We start from the raw sequence: 18,893 nt of genomic DNA on the forward strand, positions 1-18,893 counted from the left end.
AGGGGCGTGAAGTAAAGGTCCCATCACCCACAACCAATCAATACAGAATTTTTCATAATCAGGCTCTGAGAATCTACAGCGGCAAATAGGATCCCATCATAGTACTAGAGGATCCACTGATGCAACACAATAATGGGCCTGAGCAGAAGACAATCCAGTGTAGAGGTGACTTTGGAGTGATCACTTGTAACTGGGGTCTGTTACTTATGGGATGATTCCTAAATCTCCTGTTATACCTCACTGATGGTCCGTCCAGTATGTGCAATGTAATTATATATAGTGGGCCACCGAAAAGTATCTCACTTCTCACAATACTTCCAACAAGAAGAATGAGCAAGTGGATTGTTTTTTCCAAAGCTTTATTATTTTACCCACGTGTTACAACAGATGCTGGAAGCGCTTTCTGCTCACTTCTATGCAGCTCTGGGCATGTTGCAAAATGTTGGCTGATACTGCCTGCAGCTCTTCAACGATGATGATGCGGATAGTGTTTGCAAAGTTTTTCTTGAGTTCATCCAGGGTAGGCGAATTATTACTTTCTACCATACATTTGTGCACAATAAAAGACCACAAAGAAGAGTGAGAGCCAGGATTTCATTGCTTCATTACGCTGAAGATGCAAGGCTGGTCCATTTGGAACGATGCCATGGTTACTTGGACTGAAGTTTACAATGAGAGTCCATTCATTCTTATAAGAGATCATTTCTTTCTATGAAGAGTCCGTTGATCTCTACTCCGATGACCTAACTGAACCATACAAAGGATCCCTTCTGTTTGGATTTGACATGACACTCAATGCCAGGGATTACCATCTATTAAGTTATATTGTTATATGTTTATTATTAGATATGTTGGAAAATAAATCCCTCGGACAAAAAGAACTGGAAGCAAACAAACCGGGAACTCTGGAAAAAAGATCCAATTGTGAAAAAATGTTTCCAGTCCTTTAGGCCTCATGTCCACTGGATAATTATATTTAAAAAATCCGCGTGGGTCACCCACACGTGTGATCTGCGCCCATAGAGATGCATTGGACATCCGCAGGTAAGTAAATACCTGCGGATACTCCATTTTCTGCGGGTCCCCCACGCGGACAGCTCATGCAGGCTTCCATAAAAGCCTATGGAAGCCGTCCATATCCGCGGCACACCCGCAGATGAATTTCTGCTCTCTGGCGCAGGAGAACAGGAGTTAAAAAAAAAAGGAGTGCATGGCGCATGCGCGCGGCACGCTTCCGGCGTGCCAAGCACATCCACCGGGACAAAGACAGAAGATCCGCCCGCGGCGGAGGGAAGATCCACTGGGTCCGGACAGGTAAGAAAAATCAATTTTGAGGCCTCATGTCCGCGAGAAAGGAGGGACCTGCTGCTGGATTCTGCATGAAGAATCCGCGCGGGCCCGAATTTCCTAATGGACATATCCAATCAGTCTGCACTTTTCTTTTCTTTCAAGGTCCAGTTTCCCAACAAAATGGGAAAAATGGAGTAACCTGCTATGAGTGTAGGGTCTAATATAAGGTCCAATATAGAGTCTCTGTACTCCAATATAAGGTCCAATGTACGGTTCAATGTAAGGATCAATATAAGGCCACATGTCCACTGCGTTTTTTCCCCCTGTGTGATGTATAATACGCGGTAAAAGAAGTCAATAAAAGTCAGTGGACTTTCATTGATCCATGCACATGCGTGTGTACACACTGCGTGTAGATACACAAGAGAAAACGATCGCAGCATGATCTATTTCTCTGCGTACCACTCAGCATGAGCCCTAAACGTTTGTATGGGAAGCATATGCAAACACTGTCCATACACAATACATTGCATTAAAATGCAACCCCGCAATGAAACAGAGTGGGGAATAAAAAAAAGAGAGTCCCACTGCACATGAGCGCGTGTGTGAAATACACGGGCATGCGCAGTACACTCGCTACCCATACGCAGTCTTTGCCTTCAGAGTCAGCATCAAAAACAACAGTGAGACGCTGGAGGGACACCCGCAGCATTTTAGCAAAGTTCGTGGACATGAGCCATTAGCGCCAATATAGGGTCCTATATAGGAGCCAATATACAGTCCCAAATAAGGCGCAATTTAAGGACCAATATACAGGCTGATGTTTATTGATATACTTATTGTATTCATTTATATAGCACACACATACCCTGGAGCTCTGTACACAGATTTTCATCACTTACATTGGGCCCTATCCCCTCTGGGGTTCACAATCTATATTCACCTATTAGAATATCTTCTGGTTCAGTATATGAACCAATATAAGGTCTAATATAAGGGCCAATATTAAATCCAATATAGGCTCCAATATAATGTTCAATATAAGGTTCCAAAATCCAGTGCAATATAGAATATACACTGTATTTGGAAAGTCTTCAGACCCTTTCCATTTTTTAACATTTTGTTATATTATGGTCTTGTGCAAATTTTAAAAAAAATCAAGTTTCCCCATTATTCTGTACTCAGTGGGAAATGCATTGGACATCTTTTTAAAAGACACACAGCTCACAATGCATATCAGAACCAATACGAAGCCATGAGGAGGAAAGAACTGCCCATAGAGCTCAGAGACAGGATTGTGTGGAGGCACACATCTGTAGAAGGCTACAAAAACATTTCTGCTGCAGTGAAAGTTCCCAAGAGCACAATGGTCTCCATAATTTGTACATGGAAGAAGTTTAAAAACAAGAAGGACTCTTCTTAGAGCTGCCGACCCACCAAACTAAGTATTTGGGGGAGAACAGCCTTGGTAAGAGAGGTGACCAAGCACTCATTGGTCACTCTGTCTAAGCTCCAAAGACCCTGTGTGCAGATGGGAGAAACTTCCAGAAGGTCAACCATCACTGCAGCCTCCACCAATCTGGGCTTTATGGCCAGAAAGAAGCATTTCTTTAGTAACAGACACATGGAAGCAACCTGGAGTTGGCCAAAAACACCTAAAGGACTCTCAGACTGTGAGAAACAAGATTCTCTGGTCTGATGAAACCAAAATTGAACTTTTTGGTCTCAGTTCTAAGCATTGTGTCTTCAGGAAACCAGGCACTGCTCATCCCATGCCCAATACCATTCCTAGGTGAAGCCTGGTGGCGGCAGAATCATGCTATGTGCTGTTTTTCAGTGGCTGGGACAGGGACAGCTCATGGCCAACTACCAAATTGCCGGTCAGATATGTCACTTACTGTATCTTTTTGTAACCTGAGCAGGAAATAAGACACAGAGAAGAAACATCCTTCAGTAGCATTACGGGATGCTTTCTACACGGTAGCAGTGTCAGGCCGTCATCTTCTTGACACATCGTTTCCTACACAAGAAAATGCATCAAGCTTACTCTACTTACTATTCCTGACCCTGGCGTGAACAGCTACACTATTATGCTTCCGCTAAGCTTCTACCTGCGTGAGAACAATGTAGAAAATGGCAGATGGGAATGAGGGACTTCAAGCTCCAGAGAACCCTCCTATAGGTCATTCATAGAAATAGCCGGAATGCAATCTTACGGTGGTCAGTGAGGGCGATAAATATGGTCAGCAATGAAACAGAGCTGAGCGATCAGTTGATTTCGCCACGGCTGTCTGTGGAGAGAGGGTTATCGTCATGTCTTTAATAGCTTATTGCTATGTGAAGTAGAAGGTTACCCCAAAAAACGATATATAACTATAGACTCCCTATACCTTCTCACCAGGTTCACACTTCTCGGAAATGTCGGAGTCTCAACAGAAGTTAACTTATGTGACTAAAAATGCAAACATTTTACTAGAACAAGTGCGGTGGTGACAGACGTGACAAGACCATATCGTGAGGGCGGAGTGCCACTGAATACACAGGAATACTTGGACTTCATTTTTATAGCACCAAATTGTACCCACTGGGTGCCAAGAGAGCAAATACTTTCAGTGGTGCATCCACGAACTGCTACTGATCTCCTTATGGGGGCTGTAGAAAAAAGAAATTGCATATCATAAATACCTTAGAAGTTACAGGAATGGTCTAGTGTAGGAAACATGCTATCAAATACTATGGAGCAGGAGTGAAGGCCCCTGGTCTGTATCCTCACCTACTAGAGGGGCACTCATTTTGGAGCACCCAGCGTGTCTGTGCATTGGTCTCTGCCTCAGACAGTCTAATAGGCTGCTATCATGGGCATTGTAGAATGCACTACATAAGTAATGCAGTGTACTATCCTAGCAATCAAACAATCACATCTTCATGTTCTCTTGAGGGACTAAAAATGGTGATAAAAAAGTTCAATAAAGTTTAGTTTAAAAATAATCTAGTTTGAGGAAAAACTCAAGACTCGCTTCCCGATGTCCAAACAGATTTTGGCTGGTAGATGGGGGCTTTTTAGATTTAGCATATATATCTGTGGTCACTTCATGATGCATTTGACAACCTGTAGCCTGAGCTTCTGTCTAGGTTTGGGGGTCTCTGTGACCATTTGTGATGGAGAAGGGGGATAATCATTTTGTGCGGGTTGTTTTTTAATTTTTATTATTCCACCCCCACTTTCAAAAAGTCATCCCTTTTTATCCAGTGGAAACACTGGCACAAGTAACACATTTTACTGCAAAAAGGGAAAAAGTTGCAAGTTGTTGCTCAAATACCGATTTTGCAAAAACGTGCAACTTTTTATGGCAGAAACTGGAGTAATAGCTTTTGTAAATGTGGGCCGCTGTTTTTTTCATCCATTACCGGAATTAAATTTGTTAGTTTGTTTCCGAGATTGACTGTATAAAGAATAAATCAGTTTCTGGCGTAAAAGACGCAAATTTTTGTGCAACTGGGTATTTGTTGCAAAAATTTGCAACTTTTTCCTTCTTTGCGCCATCCCCTCATTTTCAAAACAGTGAGCGGGCTTGCTTGTCCTAAGGGGGGCATGACCGCCCGGATCAACAGATTTATGTATAATTTATGACAGAATCTCTCATAAATAAGCTAGTGCATTTCTGAAAAGAGGCACGGAGCTACTGGGTATGCATTGAATGCATGAAGAGGCGTGCACCTCCTCATGTATTCAGCGCACCGTGCACCGGTGGAAATTGTACTAAGCCCGACGTCGCAGTTGTGCAATGTTCCATCCTGCGTGAAAGGTTCCTTTAGGGTTCCAAGTGAATCAAGTTCACCGCTCCTGCAGAGTATTGGAACCAGCAGCTATCAGGATTAATCCCTCCATTAGTGCTGTGTGACTCATGGCCCCAGTTGAGCGGTTTTGTGCATGGCTTTCACCATACTTAAAGGGCTATTCCAGTTACAAAAGTTGCTGTGAAATTAACGATAATCAAATGTTATTAAAGTTTGCAATAGCTTTGAATTTTGTATCGGTAGCTCTAAAAACCATCCTGGCACTTCAGTTGTATCGTTTTTTTAATGGAATACTACTTAAGGGCTTATTTGCACTGGTGTATATCCTTAGATATACTCTTCCCTCTAAGCAGTCCCCTCTTTCCCTCCACCTCACCAGCTCTCTGCCTCTCTCCTGCCCTCCCAGAGGTTTTTAATGGGAGTGGGCAGGATGAGGGTGGAGCTAAGCTCCCACCCCCTCCCTCCCCTTTGTCCATAGCCATCAATGGGAGTGGGCGGGGCAGAGCAGAGCTTAGCTCCGTCCCCATCCCAGCCAGTCCCATTGCAAACGCCGGAGTGGAGGAGAGAGGCAGAGAGCCAGTGAGGGGAGGGAGGAACTGCTTAGATGGAAGCCTATATCGACCGCCCGTGAAAATGCAGGCTGAAATACGCTCATGGGAATAAGCCCATGAAAAGTACAACACCTTTCAAAAACAATTTTTTTGCCCAACTTCTGTCGTTCATGATTTTTTTAATTTTCCTGTTGATACAGCTGTGCGACGACTCACTTTGCGAGGTGACCTGTAGGTTTTATTGGTATAATTTTGGGATACATATGATTTTTTCATCACTTTTTATTCAGTTTTTTTTTGGAGATGAGGCGACCAATATGCACAATTTTGGCATTGCGTATTTTTTTTTTTGTGTGACGGCGTTCAACGTGCAGGATAAATAATATGTTATTTTAGTAAAGGGGATTTACTTCTACAGATGCTGTGTTAATAATTTTTCATTTTATTTTTCATTTTTTGGTGTAACTGCTGGGAAAAGTTTTAAGCTTAATATTTTTAATGACAATTAAAAAAATCTGTATTTTACTTATTTTTTATTTTATTTTGAAAGAAACTTTGATTTGTGATTATTTGATCATTTATACAGTATAATGCAATACTAAAGTATTGTAATATACTGTATTTCATCAGGCACATCCTATTAGCCCTGAGTTTCTTCAGAAAGCCCCAGGCTGCCATGACACCTTGAAGGCACCCTATGACATCAGCACTGGAAAGACATTCAAACCTGATTGGGAAATAGAATGCAGAATTGACAGCAGCATTCAAATAGTTAACAGCCATGATTACTGTTATCTCCAATCACGGCTGTTAGGGGCGAGTGTCGACTGTCAAAGACAGCCCACACCTGCCTTGAATCGAGCAGGGTTGGCTCCTAAGTCTGCTCCATACAATGACACCCAATAGGCTCCGTAAATGTATGGCACACATCAGGACGTTGCTAAGAGGTCTACTTCAACAGCACTGTGGCTTCCAATTAGATCCCCAATGTTGTGGTGTCTCATTTAGGCTCTATGGTTAAGGCTTGTGGCTCTCCAGCTATTGAAAAACTACAATTCCCAACATGCTTACAGTTGACATTTTGCAACGGATGCCGAGCCACAGCTTCAGGATGACTGACATAATGGAAGCATAGTGAGAAGCTTCCTCTAGAGCAAGAAAAATGTACGATAGCGGTAGCCAGTGTGGCTACTGCTAATAACATAGAGGAGGTCGAATTGTGGGCCAGTGGTAATAGCTAACCATGAAAAGTGGAGAATTACCGCCATGTTCAAGGATGAGGGGACTGGTGTCATGAACTAGTATCAAGAAGTGGAGCAGCAGTTGATTCTCCCATGTCTCAATGTAGGCCACTGCAACTCATCCCTATAACTTGACTCATCTTCTAGACTTTAAGTGAGAATGTTCACATGGAAAGTTTTGCTGAAGACATGAAAGAAGGCTGGGTGCAGCGATGTAGTGCTAATGGGTGCATAAGGTGCAATAATACCAGGTTCTGGAACTTTAGGAGACCCATACAGTCTTCTTGATATGACAAGACCAGTACTATAAATGAAGAATTATGGATAGTTTGGACCTTGTTAAAGATTTTACATTGGGGCAAATACTAGCCAATGTAAAATGGGTGTGGTCTGGAGGTGTGGCTTATTAAGGTGTATGTTTTTACCTCCATTTTTTTAGTGGCTGCTATTAGTAATTATGCCCTAATCAGTGGCCCCACTAGTAATAGTGCCTGCAGTAGTAGCCCAAATAGTAACAGTGACCGCAGTAGTGGCCCCAAAAGTAACATTACCTGTAATATTAATGGTACCTACAGTAGTGGCCTCAATAGTAATAGTGCCACAGTAGCAGCCCCAATACTAATAGTTCCCCCAGTAGTGGCCCCAATGGTAATAGTTCCCCCATTAGTGATCCCAATAGTAACAGTGCCTCCAATACCAATAATGCCTCCACAATAGTAATAGTGCCCCCAGTAGTGGCCCACATAGTAATAGTGTCCCCCATAGTGGTCCCAATAGAATTAGTGCCTCCAGTAGTGGTCCCAGTAATAATAGTGACCCTTTTTTGTGCCCTCCCCATGCTGAACCTCTGGCCAGGCAGCAACCCCACATTATAAAGTATTTCACTCACTCTCTCTAGCACCTGTTGGGCCACTGCTGCTGTTATCAGAAGCTGTGACCGCTGACCGCTCTCCCTCATGGTGGTCAAACAGGAGCTAGAGAGATAAAGTGAGTAAAATACTTTATAATGGGGGGTTGCTGTCCGGCCGGAGGAGCTCTTAGTTGACAATTATGTTTTACTGGTACAAAAAATACCGGTTCCAGACTTTCGACTTAATTAGTGGCTGAGTCACAACCCTAATTAGTATCAAGTTACACCTCTGGCTGAGTGAAGAGAGGTTAGTGTTTACCGTAATACTGGCTGGTGTGGAGCAGGCATGCATTCTCCTCGCCAGAACACTCGATGGTGCGCTTGGAGTAACACCACTTTGAATTTGTAGATAAGCAGCTTTGGCACGTCAACCCGTTGGGTCGGAAGTCGTCATCAGGTACTGAAATAGAAAATGTCAAATCATACAACAATCTGATGGTCCAGAACATTTTGAACATTTAATAATAATTCGACAATTACCTCATCAGTGGATGTTCTATACATTTGATACTCCATCACATATTAACGTTTAGATGAGATATTAACCCCTTAAGGACACAGCCATTTTCGTTTTTACCTCCCTCCTTTTAAAAAATCATAACTCCCTTATTTATCCATCGCCGTCACTGTATGAGGGCTTGTTTTTTGCGGGACGAGTTGTATTTTTCAATGGTGCTATTTAATGTACCATATAATGTACTACAAAGCTTTCTAAAAATTCTAAGTGGAGTAACACGGCACACAAGCTGCAATGAAAATGACATGATAACTTTATTCTATGGGTCGGTACGATGACAACGATATCAAGCTTGTATAGGTTGTTTTTGCTGTACCTCTTTTATTTTTAGACAAAGACATTTAATTTTTTAAAATTATTTTCTGCCATCTTCTGCGCAATAACTTTTTTATTTTTCTGTCGATGTAGTTGTGCGAGGGCTCATCTGTTTGCAGGACATCCTGTAGTTTCTGTTGGTACCATTCGGGAATACATATGACTTTTTGATTGCTTTTTATTGCATTTTTTTCTCGGAGACAGGGTGCATTTCTGGGGTTCTTTATTTTTATTATTAACAACGTTCGTCATGCAGGGCTAAAATTGTGTTATTTTGATCTGACTTTTACAGACGCAGCGATGCCAAATATGTGTTTTTGTTTAATGATTTATACTCTATTATAAATATGGCAAAAAGGGGTTGATTTAAACTTTTATTACTTTTTTTTGCGACTAGTAAAACTTTATTGATCTTATTTTTACTTTTTTTTTTTTAGTCCCACTAGGGGACATGAACATGGGATGTTGTAATCGCTCCTGCAGTATGATGTAATGCCATAGCATTACATCATACTGAGATCGGGCAGGCAGTCTATCAAGCCTCTCCACGAGGACGGCTTGATAAGCATTCTGCTAGGAGAACCCTGGGGCCTTTCAGAAGGCCCCCAGCTGCCATGACACCACCACGTTTTCCTGCGATTTCATTGCGGGGGGCCGTACAGGACAGAATTGACAGTGGTGTTTAAAGGGTCAGCAGTTTTGATCAACCGCATGGCTGATCAGAGCTGTTGCCACCAGGTGTCGGCTGCAAGAAACAGCTGTCGCCCCCGGTGTATGATGGGAGATCACCCCACAATCCCTCATCATGCATACCCTAACACTACAGGACGTAAATGTATGCCCTGCAGCGAGAAGGGATTAACCCCTTAGTAATGGCCAATATGACTTTTTACTGGCCTCAATAATAGACTATAAATCTGCACATACATCTTTTTAAGGCAATTTATTGGCTGAGTACTGACAGCTAGGCTCCTGCTCCAACCATCAGTAGTGAAGAAACCTCAGATCTTGGCAGTTTAACCACTTATATGCTACAATCAATAGCAACTGCAGTATGTAAGCACGGGGTAGCGGGCTCCTTCTGTCACTCATCAGTACTCTGCAGTGCGATTGCAAGCTACCAAAAGGTAGCCGAAACCCTGACAAAGGCCTCCATTTCTGCCATGCAACTCAGCCTATTAGACTCGCCTTTCCCAGAGTCAAATAGGCTGCTGACATAGGTTTAGTAGAATGCACTACATAAGTAATGCGGTGTACTGTCATAATCTCATCTTCAAGTCCCCATAAGGGACTAAAAAACAGCATTAAAAAAGAGCAATAAAGTTTGCTTTAACAAAAAAAATCCAGTAAAAAAAAATACACCTTGTAAATGGATAAAATACAAAAAGCAATTTTGAAAAAGCAACACATAATGACCCCAGCAATGAAAATATCTTGTTATTTATTTTGCATGGTAAACACCATGAAAAAATTTTAAGGCTGGGTTCCCACAGGGCGTATTTGCCACGGAAATTCCGCGGCTTTCAAATATGCAGCATGTCTATTTATTTTTTCTTTCCGCTGCGGCCACGCTCTCCTCTATAGGAGTGACGGCTGCAGCGGAAGAGCGAGCGGCCGGGCCGCTTCAAAGCCGCCGCGGGTTCTTCCGCGGCGGTTCTCCCGGTGGAAATCTCGCGGTTTTTGCTGCGGCCAAACCGCGAGATCTCCGACGGGAATCCGCCACGTGTGAAACCAGCCTAAAATGTAACGCAGAAATGCTATTTTTGTTTTGTTCATCTCCCCAAAAACACAATAAAAAGCAAAATCAAAAGTCACGTGGACGTCAAAATGATACCAAGAAAAGTGCAACTCCTACTGCAAAAAACGAGCCCTCGCAGAGCTCTGCTGCCGGAAAAATAACAATGTTCTGGGTGTTAAAATGCAGCGATGCAGAATCAATTGTTGTTCTTTAAAAACGTGTTTTTGCTCTCAAAAAGTAGTAAAAAAATCTCTTTCACCCCTTAATGACACAGCCCTCTTTTTCCCATTTCTGTTTTTTCCTCCACCCTTTTAAAAAATCGTAACGCCTTCAATTATCCATCGCCGTCGCTGTATGAGGGCTTGTTTTTTTGCAGGACGAGTTATATTTTTCAATGGTGCTATTTAATGTACCATATAATGTACGGAAAAACTTTAAAAAAATTCTAAGTGGAGTAAATGAAAAAAGAAACAACATTCTGCCATCTTTTGGTGCGTCCTCTTTCTACGGCCCACAAACTGCAATGAAAAAAACATGATAACTTTATTCTATGGGTCAGTGCGATTGCTATGATACCAAACGTGTATAGTATTTCTTTTGCTGTAGTACTTGTATTTTTTTTCAAAGACATTTAATTTTTTGTAAATTATTTTCTGAAGCCATTTTCTGCACGTAATAACTTTTTTTTGCCAACATAGTTGCGCGAGAGCTAATTTTTTGTGACATTTCCTGTGGTTTACATTGGTACCATTTGGGAACACATACAACTTTTTGATTGCTTTTTAATGCATTTTTTCTGGGAGACAGGGTGACTGAATTATTTTTTCCGGACGACGTTCACCATGCGGGGTAAATAATGCACTACTTTGATAGATCGGATAGATCGGATTTTTACGGATGCGGCGATACCAAATATGTGTATATTTTTTATGATTTAGATTGTTTTATTAGAAACATTTATTACTTTTTTTTTTACAATTAGTAAAACTTTATTAATCTTATTTTTACTTTTTTTTAAGATCCCCTTGGGGACCACAACTAAGGATGCTTTGATCGCTCCAGCAGTATGATGTAATGCCCCACAGGGACGACTTGATAGGCAGTCTGGGGCCCTTCAGAAGGCCACCGGCTGCCATAACACCCATACGGCTCCCTGCAATCTCACGCGGGGGGGAAGGGGGGGGCGCATGGGACCCCCGAACATTGTTTGGGGGATTTAAATGCCGCTGTCAGAATTGACAGCAGCATTTAAAGGGTTAATAGTCACGATTAGCCGCGTGGCTGATTGCAGCTATTGCCCACGATCTCTCTTCATACATACCCCGCAGCTGCATGTCGTAAATGTACGTCATATAGCAGGAAGGGGTTAAACTTTGTGTCACAGTAATCATGCTGATCAAATAAGAGAATTATCCTGTTATTTTTACCGAATGGTGAACATCATAAAAACAAAACCCAAAAAGAATGGTGGAATTTCTGAGTGTCTTTTCTATCTCCCCTACAAAAAATGTAATAAAAATTCTACAACATTTCCTATGTACCCCAGAGTGGGGCCATTACAATATACAACTTGTCCCTCCCCAAAACAAGCCCTCATACGGCTATGTCAACAAGTTATGGGTCTTGCAATGCAACAATGAAAAGTGCTTAGTCCATAAGGCAAAAAATTGGCTTATCACTAAAGGGTTATAGGGCCCAGAGTACAACAGGGCCCCAGGGTCTTACATACAAAGCTCCCGCATGTCAGTCAATCAGTCTGAGATGACGATGATAATGGTGATGATGGCGATTGTAATTAGCACCAAAGGAAAGAAAAACTCAAAGAATTGTGCTTCCTCATTTATCAAACCTGCCCATAGCAACCAATCACAGCGCAGCTTTCATTTTACCAGAACAGCATAAGAAAGGAGAAGCTGCGCTGTGATTGGTTGCTGTAGGCTACAAAGACAGTTTTACTATTAGACAGGTGTGATAAAGGAGGCCCTTTTATCTCAAAAATTTAGTCTCATTTTGAAGTTCACGGTTGCATGAAGCATAATGGCGACTTCGCAACAACATGCGCAAATAATACTGCAGCATGCTGACACAAAATCGGTAATTTTATTCCTAAATATACGCCTAGTGTACAGAGGAGGGGCAGCCGATGGAAAGTAACGTTTGGTTCCAGCAGTTTCTCCCAACTGGAAGTGACCGTTCACATGGGACATAATTATCGCAGGACGCGGCGCTGTTGTGATTTTGTTAACTAGTGCAGATTTTGTTGCATTTTTTAACTGTGAAATACGTTCCGGGGAACGACTTATGGAGTTACTTGTGTTTTTTTCGCAGACTTTAATTGCGGAATCACTTCTCCCATGTGTTAGAAATCGGCAACAACAATTCCACAAGACGTCCTTAATTCCGCAGCACAACGTTTTTTTCGCTGTGGGATTTAATCTTACGGTTTTGGAGTAAAGACTGCAACATTTTTAGCAGATGCGGAATTAAAAAACTGTAAGGATAACATTGTGATGCAAAAATGTCCACATGGACTAACTCCAAGTCCGGGGAAATCAACTCACCAAACATCAAGACAATTCAATGTACCACCAACGGCGGCGCAGCGAGTCATGTATGAGCGGCTTCTATGTATCCTTATAAAGTACAAATTGTCCAACAATTGAAGCCAGACAACAAGCCACGTAGACCGCAATTTACAAACTAGATGCTTGATCGACAGTCACTTTCTTGAAAACCTCTTCTCAGATGAGGCCACATTTCATGGCTCAGGATTAGAGATGAGCGAGCATACTCGCTAAGGCACATTACTCGAGCGAGTAGTGCCTTAGCCGAGTATCTCCCCACTCGTCTCTAAAGATTCGGGGGCCGGCGGGGAGGGGCGGGGGAGAGCGGGGAGGAACAGAGGGGAGATCTCTCTCTCCCTCTCCCCCCCCCCCCCGCTTCCCCCTGCTCCCCGCCGCAACTCACCTGTCACCCGCGCCGGCCCCCGAATCTTTAGAGACAAGCGGGGAGATACTCAGCTAAAGCCCTACTCACTCGAGTAACGTGCCTTAGCGAGCATACTCGCTCATCTCTAGTCAGGATATGTCAGTTGGCATAGTATGCAGCTACAGGAAACTAAAAATCTCAATGTCTACAGAGAACATGAGGTCAAAACTAAATGTTTGGTGTGGTGTAATAAAGGACGGGATTATCGATCCGTTATTTTCGATGAATGTGCAGTAACTGGTGCCATGAACCTTGACATGTTGGAATAAATCATGCATTGCCAAGTAGCTGATCTGCAACCATATTTCATGAGCTTCGTGTGGTGCAAAGTGTTAATGTGCCAGAAACGTCCTCACTCACGACCTGAATCCCTACTTGGTTCAGGTAGCCGGCTCAAGGTTGTCTCAGCCTTCCATCCTTCTGAGGTCAGTAAAATGAGTAATCAGCTTGATGACTGGGGAAGGCTATGGCAAAACAATCTGCCAAGAAAACATCACAATGTGACATCACCTTAGGGGTCAGTCATGGACTTTGCCTTACCTTACTTCATGTTCTAAATGGTTCTCAGATGTTCAGAGTTCCCTCAATAACACCTTTCCAAATCACATGGGGGTCACATGAGGTGTATTCATGACTACAGTAACTGATCTCCCAAATGTGTGAGCCGCATCCATGATACGATTGTTACAGCAACAGCGAACATGTTGGAGAGAACATGGCAAGAACGTGAATTCAGATTGGATATTGTTTGTGCTACCAATGGGGCACATGTAGAGGGCTATTAGTGTACGCCCCCAGAAATTTAAGCTGTTCTTACATTTCCTGTAGTTTTATTTTCCTACCAGTCATACTTTCTGCTCTGCAAACTGATAAAATGTGGGAGGTTTGATCACCCTGTAATATACACCCTATTATAGGGCCCCGAAGAGCCTCCAGCTCGGGCGCAAGAGATCTTCTGATATGTTAAGAGGTGGTAGAGGAGGTTGATGGTACTTACATATAGGGGGCGCTGGAGTACAGTTATCTGTGTAACAACAGGTTGTACTTCTCCGGATTCTACCATTAGAGGCGCTGATACTGCCGGGAGAGTCACAGTGATGCTTTGGAGCACATGACATGGTGTATACAGCCCCATCTATAAAAAAGGAAAGAGGTAATAGAAAAGACATTATCATCATTGTATACCTTTTTTCAGATATTCTGAAGCCACAAATACAGAAATTCTTTAAATGCACTATATCACTCCTCAGCTGTAAGGAATTCACCGAGGTCTTCCGGACTCATGGATAGAATTCCAGAACTGCAGTGCAGACTGACGCAGAGGGAGAAGCTACAGAGGGAGTGATGGGAATGTGACACATCACAATATATGGTAGATTTTTGTGTTATTGAAAGGTAGTAGAGAACATGCTGACAACCAATGTGAGCATGATAATGGATGTCATGTATGGTTGTCACCAAGCGTGTGTAAAGAATTTTCACATGGGAGGATAAGGCAGAATGGGAGGATGCTATAAATATCTAAGAAGAAGGTGTATCATACGTGTATTCGTCAAGGTATAAGAGGCGGCGCAGGCGTGATCTTCAGAGCAGACCATGCTGGACACATTGCAGAATTGAGCATTGGAACTTGTACACACTTTACAAGTCAGAGAACCACCTAGAAGATACAAAGAAGTGATATAAGACCTCCATACAGTCCCAATATATATATATATATATATATATATATATATATGTATATATATATATATATATACAGTGGATATATAAAGTCTACAAAAAGTCTGTTAAAACGGCATGTTTTTGTCATGTTGAAAAATCCGGCATAAATCATTTCATATTTATTTCCATCTTCAATGTTACCTGTTATCTGTACAATTCAATAGAAAAATAAACGGATTCCATTTAGGGTGATGTGGTAGTGTAGTTAGCATAATGACCAGCAGAGGGCTTCAAAGGAGTCCTTCTACTAACTAATGAGAGAGAACACCTGTGTAGGTGTGGCAGGGAGGAAGGTAAAAGCTTCGGTTCCTGCCACACTCAGTGGAGCTGTGGAGTCCCTCAATGCTGGACGAGACTGCCCTCTCTGGGAGAAAGACTTGTGAGTTCCCAGAGAGGAGCATATCAGTTTACTTCTGTGAAGTGGTTCCTGAGAGAACTCCTACATGTAATATTGTTGACATGTCATTGAAAATAAATAGACTTGCTTTAATTTAATCACAAACTAGCCTATATGGGAGTGCTGCCAATCGTCTTGAAATAGAAGACGGTGATCCTGAGCATGTGACCATCCGCCAGATGGTCACAGTGGAAAAATAAAAATAACAACACTAAAATAATGTGGCTGCATAAGTGTAAACATCCTCTTATATTTGGGGATGTGGTTGTGTTCAGAATCAGCCAATCACATGTCAATTCATGATAAACAGTAGTCAGTACTCTGCTGCCATTATCTACAGGGATTCTGATTTACCCCATATAAAGCTCAGCTGACATTTTCTTATAAAACATCAAAGGGATCTGATTGCTGGAAGGTATTAGTCAAGACAAGGGGGCAAAAACATTCCTGTGACGCTGTTGTCATCTTCAACCACCAGACATCAAGGCCCTCTGACCGTTCCCAAGCTTGGGGATATAGTAGCGATTTAACCCTTTCCAATCCAATTTGTATCCTAGTATTCCTAGGGGGCTTACCCTTTGTCTGCCATTATACAACAGCACTATACGCTGACTAAAGCCAGTACTGCATGAGGTGACATGTTGAATAGGCTGTACAGTAAGAAAACCCCGACGGACGTCTTCCAACATCGGAGCTGTACAGCCTTAAGTCATAATGTCTTCAGATGTCAGACAGTGGATTAGAAAGGGTTAAGGCCTATGCCACCTCTTTCCACTGCAGCTGTCATCTGGCAGCTGCCTAGTATGGGATAGGACCTTTGTCCCTTTCCTTACTGTGTGGCCTCCGCCACATCAAGGCTGCTGGCTGCCTCTCTGAGCTTAAGCTGTGTTGCATCCCTGCTGCTGTCTGTCTGTCCTGTGGCGCAGCTCCTCTGAGGCTCTTAGAACATTTGGGCTCCTTCTAGCGGCGAGGCATAGGGAGACGATGAGCTAGCTGTGACTTTTGACATCACCGGCACTGACGTCACTACTCACTCCTCAGATTTTCAGGAGTTTCCATGAACCAATGTTGCTGCTGTGACTTCTATTCCCTAACTCATCAATGTATCCATTAATTGGCGGTTTTAGGTTGAGAAACCGTTGTTTGAGTCTCAAAGGCAGAGTTTCCCATGGAGTCATACAGGTTATTAGTTTCTATCATCTGGCTCAGGTTTGTGATCTAAGAGAAAGCTGAATTAATGGAGATATGCAAGGGATCAAATCTTTTTTCAAACATAGGTATGAGTAATGGCGAGACCTCCTGTGCCACTACCTCTGCTTAGGTCCATGGCGGGATAAGGGGTAGGAGACGATTGAGCCATCCTCTCCCAGCAACATAGGGTACATGTTTAGTCAAAGGTTGTTGGAGTTGGTGTGGGGAAGAGGGTGGTTGTCAGAGTTGTTGGAGTGGGCAATAGGGTGGTTGTCAGAGTTGTTGGAGTGGGGAAGAGGGTGGTTTTTCCCTTGTTTTGTCCTTGGCTTTGTTAGCAGACATATTGACGACATTCTTTATTATGTGACCTTCTGGTCATGTCTGAGTCAGACTTGGTTAGGAATTTATCCATCACTTCAGGGTGTTAAAGTTCAGGCAAGCGGCATAATAAACAGTTAGGGAGCCGTATCATTGCATTGATTGTATGATGCAAGTGCAGCGGCTGTAAAGTTGATTTTAGCAAGGCCAGTAGTTCGCTGATTTAGTAAGCCAAGTTACGTGAGTTCTTTGCCCTTTAAAGGTCTTTGTTGGTAATAGCAGACTAAATAGTTTTTTTTACTGGTAGAGTAATTCCAGCTATGTAAGCGGTATATAGGCTAAACTGTATTTATGTTCTGTGCCTCTAGTGGCCTCTATTGGTAATATCAGGCTCAGTAACATTCAGCTGCTACAGTAATGCAAAGAATGTTCGATCTGCGCCCTCCAGTGGCCTCTATTTATAACAGCTGGCTCAATGACTTAGCTAATGCAATACCTCGAAAAATGTTCATTATGCGCCATCTAGTGGACTTTGATGGTAACAGTAGACTCAATAACTAAACTAGTATTTAGTTTCAGGATAGATGCAGAAAAAGAAACATGGCCACCGGCCCCTTACTGTATGAAGACGTCTGCCAACTTAAAATAATTCCGATATAATTAAACTATACATTGTATCTATTCATGATCCACACTTGAAGCTTGGGGAGTACGGGAGATACCACCGCACTAATGCAGTTCTGCAGTGGCTGGGTAACTCTCCATATTTCCGCTGACCACCTGATTCATATCTGCTCTCTTTTGCCCCTTTGTAGGGCTGTTCCTGAGTCCCAGAAACTGCCCCTGCGTTCTGCCCATATTAAAGGGATTCGGCATCAGGTTCATGTTGCCTGAACCATGGGCCACATGAAGCCCGGCTAGGGATGCCTATTGCCCCCAAAATTCAGAATAAATATACTTTGATGTTTGACATACACTCATAGTCAAGAAAAGGTATCACAGAAACTTGGTGGGATGATACACATGATTGGAAGGCACTGTGTTGCATGTTTGTAGTGGCCCAGAACATGCTTTACTGATCCCCTCCATAAATGTCATACATGTATGTATTTTTGCAGATACACTGTGCAAAATGTCCTGTCATTGTGTTATAAGTATTGCACAGCTGCAGCGTTTGAAGGGTTAAGTGTTTACAGTGTTTGGAGTCTGTCTGCAAATGTATCAGTATGTAGGTTATAAAAGTGAGTATGTCAGAGTGGGAAAGGGCGTCCATCTGAGATTCTTCTGGGTTCCTGAAAAAGAATGCCAGCTACATGGGGGCACCTTCAGCCCTCATGTAGTGAAGAATGGAGGAAGAGGAGAGGTTTCTCAATCTGGATGTGCCTGTGATTCAAATGGAGTGAGCCCCAAGACAGAGAGAGCATCAGTGAGTGTCAATCAGTGTTTGTGCAAGGCAAGTGCAGAGGTACTGTATTCTTCTACGTGCCCAAGCGTAACCAAAGCTGGATGGAGGTACTACAAGTCAATAGACTCTGTCTAGACACGCACGCGTCTTCAGGTCTATGAAAGCTGCATGGAGGTACTGATCATTTCTGTCTGTTTATTCTACCTACAATTGAATTTGCCTTGTATTGTTTGACTATTCTTCAGTAAAGTTTATTCCAGGCTCTGACTGTTCCCAGAGACCGGAAGTACTACAGAGCTGTTTGTGGCTGCATTTATTCCCCGCCGAGATTCATACCGCTGTGTGTGTGTGCAGAAACGGTGGCATCACCCGTGACATATCTACTCCCTGTTTGCCCAACTATTGGCCATCCCTCTCCGAGGGGTGTCCAGGGAAGGGGCCAGCGCTACTCTGGCCTTCGCTATGTGTGTCCCTCCGGGATGGAGCATGGTAAGTGCCACCACGATGGG

At 42.9% G+C, this 18,893-nt stretch overlaps 1 protein-coding gene across 1 annotated transcript in view; it reads right to left on the reverse strand.

The window, feature by feature from the left end:
* Positions 1-273: 273 nt before the first annotated feature.
* The window catches only part of LOC136632004 (phospholipase A2 inhibitor gamma subunit B-like), a 28,170-nt gene continuing 9,550 nt past the window's right edge, over positions 274-18,893 (reverse strand). The window contains exons 2-5 of the mRNA XM_066606537.1: positions 14,892-15,008; positions 14,346-14,483; positions 8,050-8,190; positions 274-3,942 (exon numbers count right to left, since the gene is read on the reverse strand). Coding sequence (XP_066462634.1) covers positions 3,743-3,942; positions 8,050-8,190; positions 14,346-14,483; positions 14,892-15,008 — 596 coding nt within the window. The 3' untranslated portion in view covers positions 274-3,742. The remainder of the gene's footprint in view (positions 3,943-8,049; positions 8,191-14,345; positions 14,484-14,891; positions 15,009-18,893) is intronic.

The sequence above is a fragment of the Eleutherodactylus coqui genome, chromosome 6 (genome assembly GCF_035609145.1).
Source record: "Eleutherodactylus coqui strain aEleCoq1 chromosome 6, aEleCoq1.hap1, whole genome shotgun sequence".
NCBI lineage: Eukaryota > Metazoa > Chordata > Amphibia > Anura > Eleutherodactylidae > Eleutherodactylus > Eleutherodactylus coqui.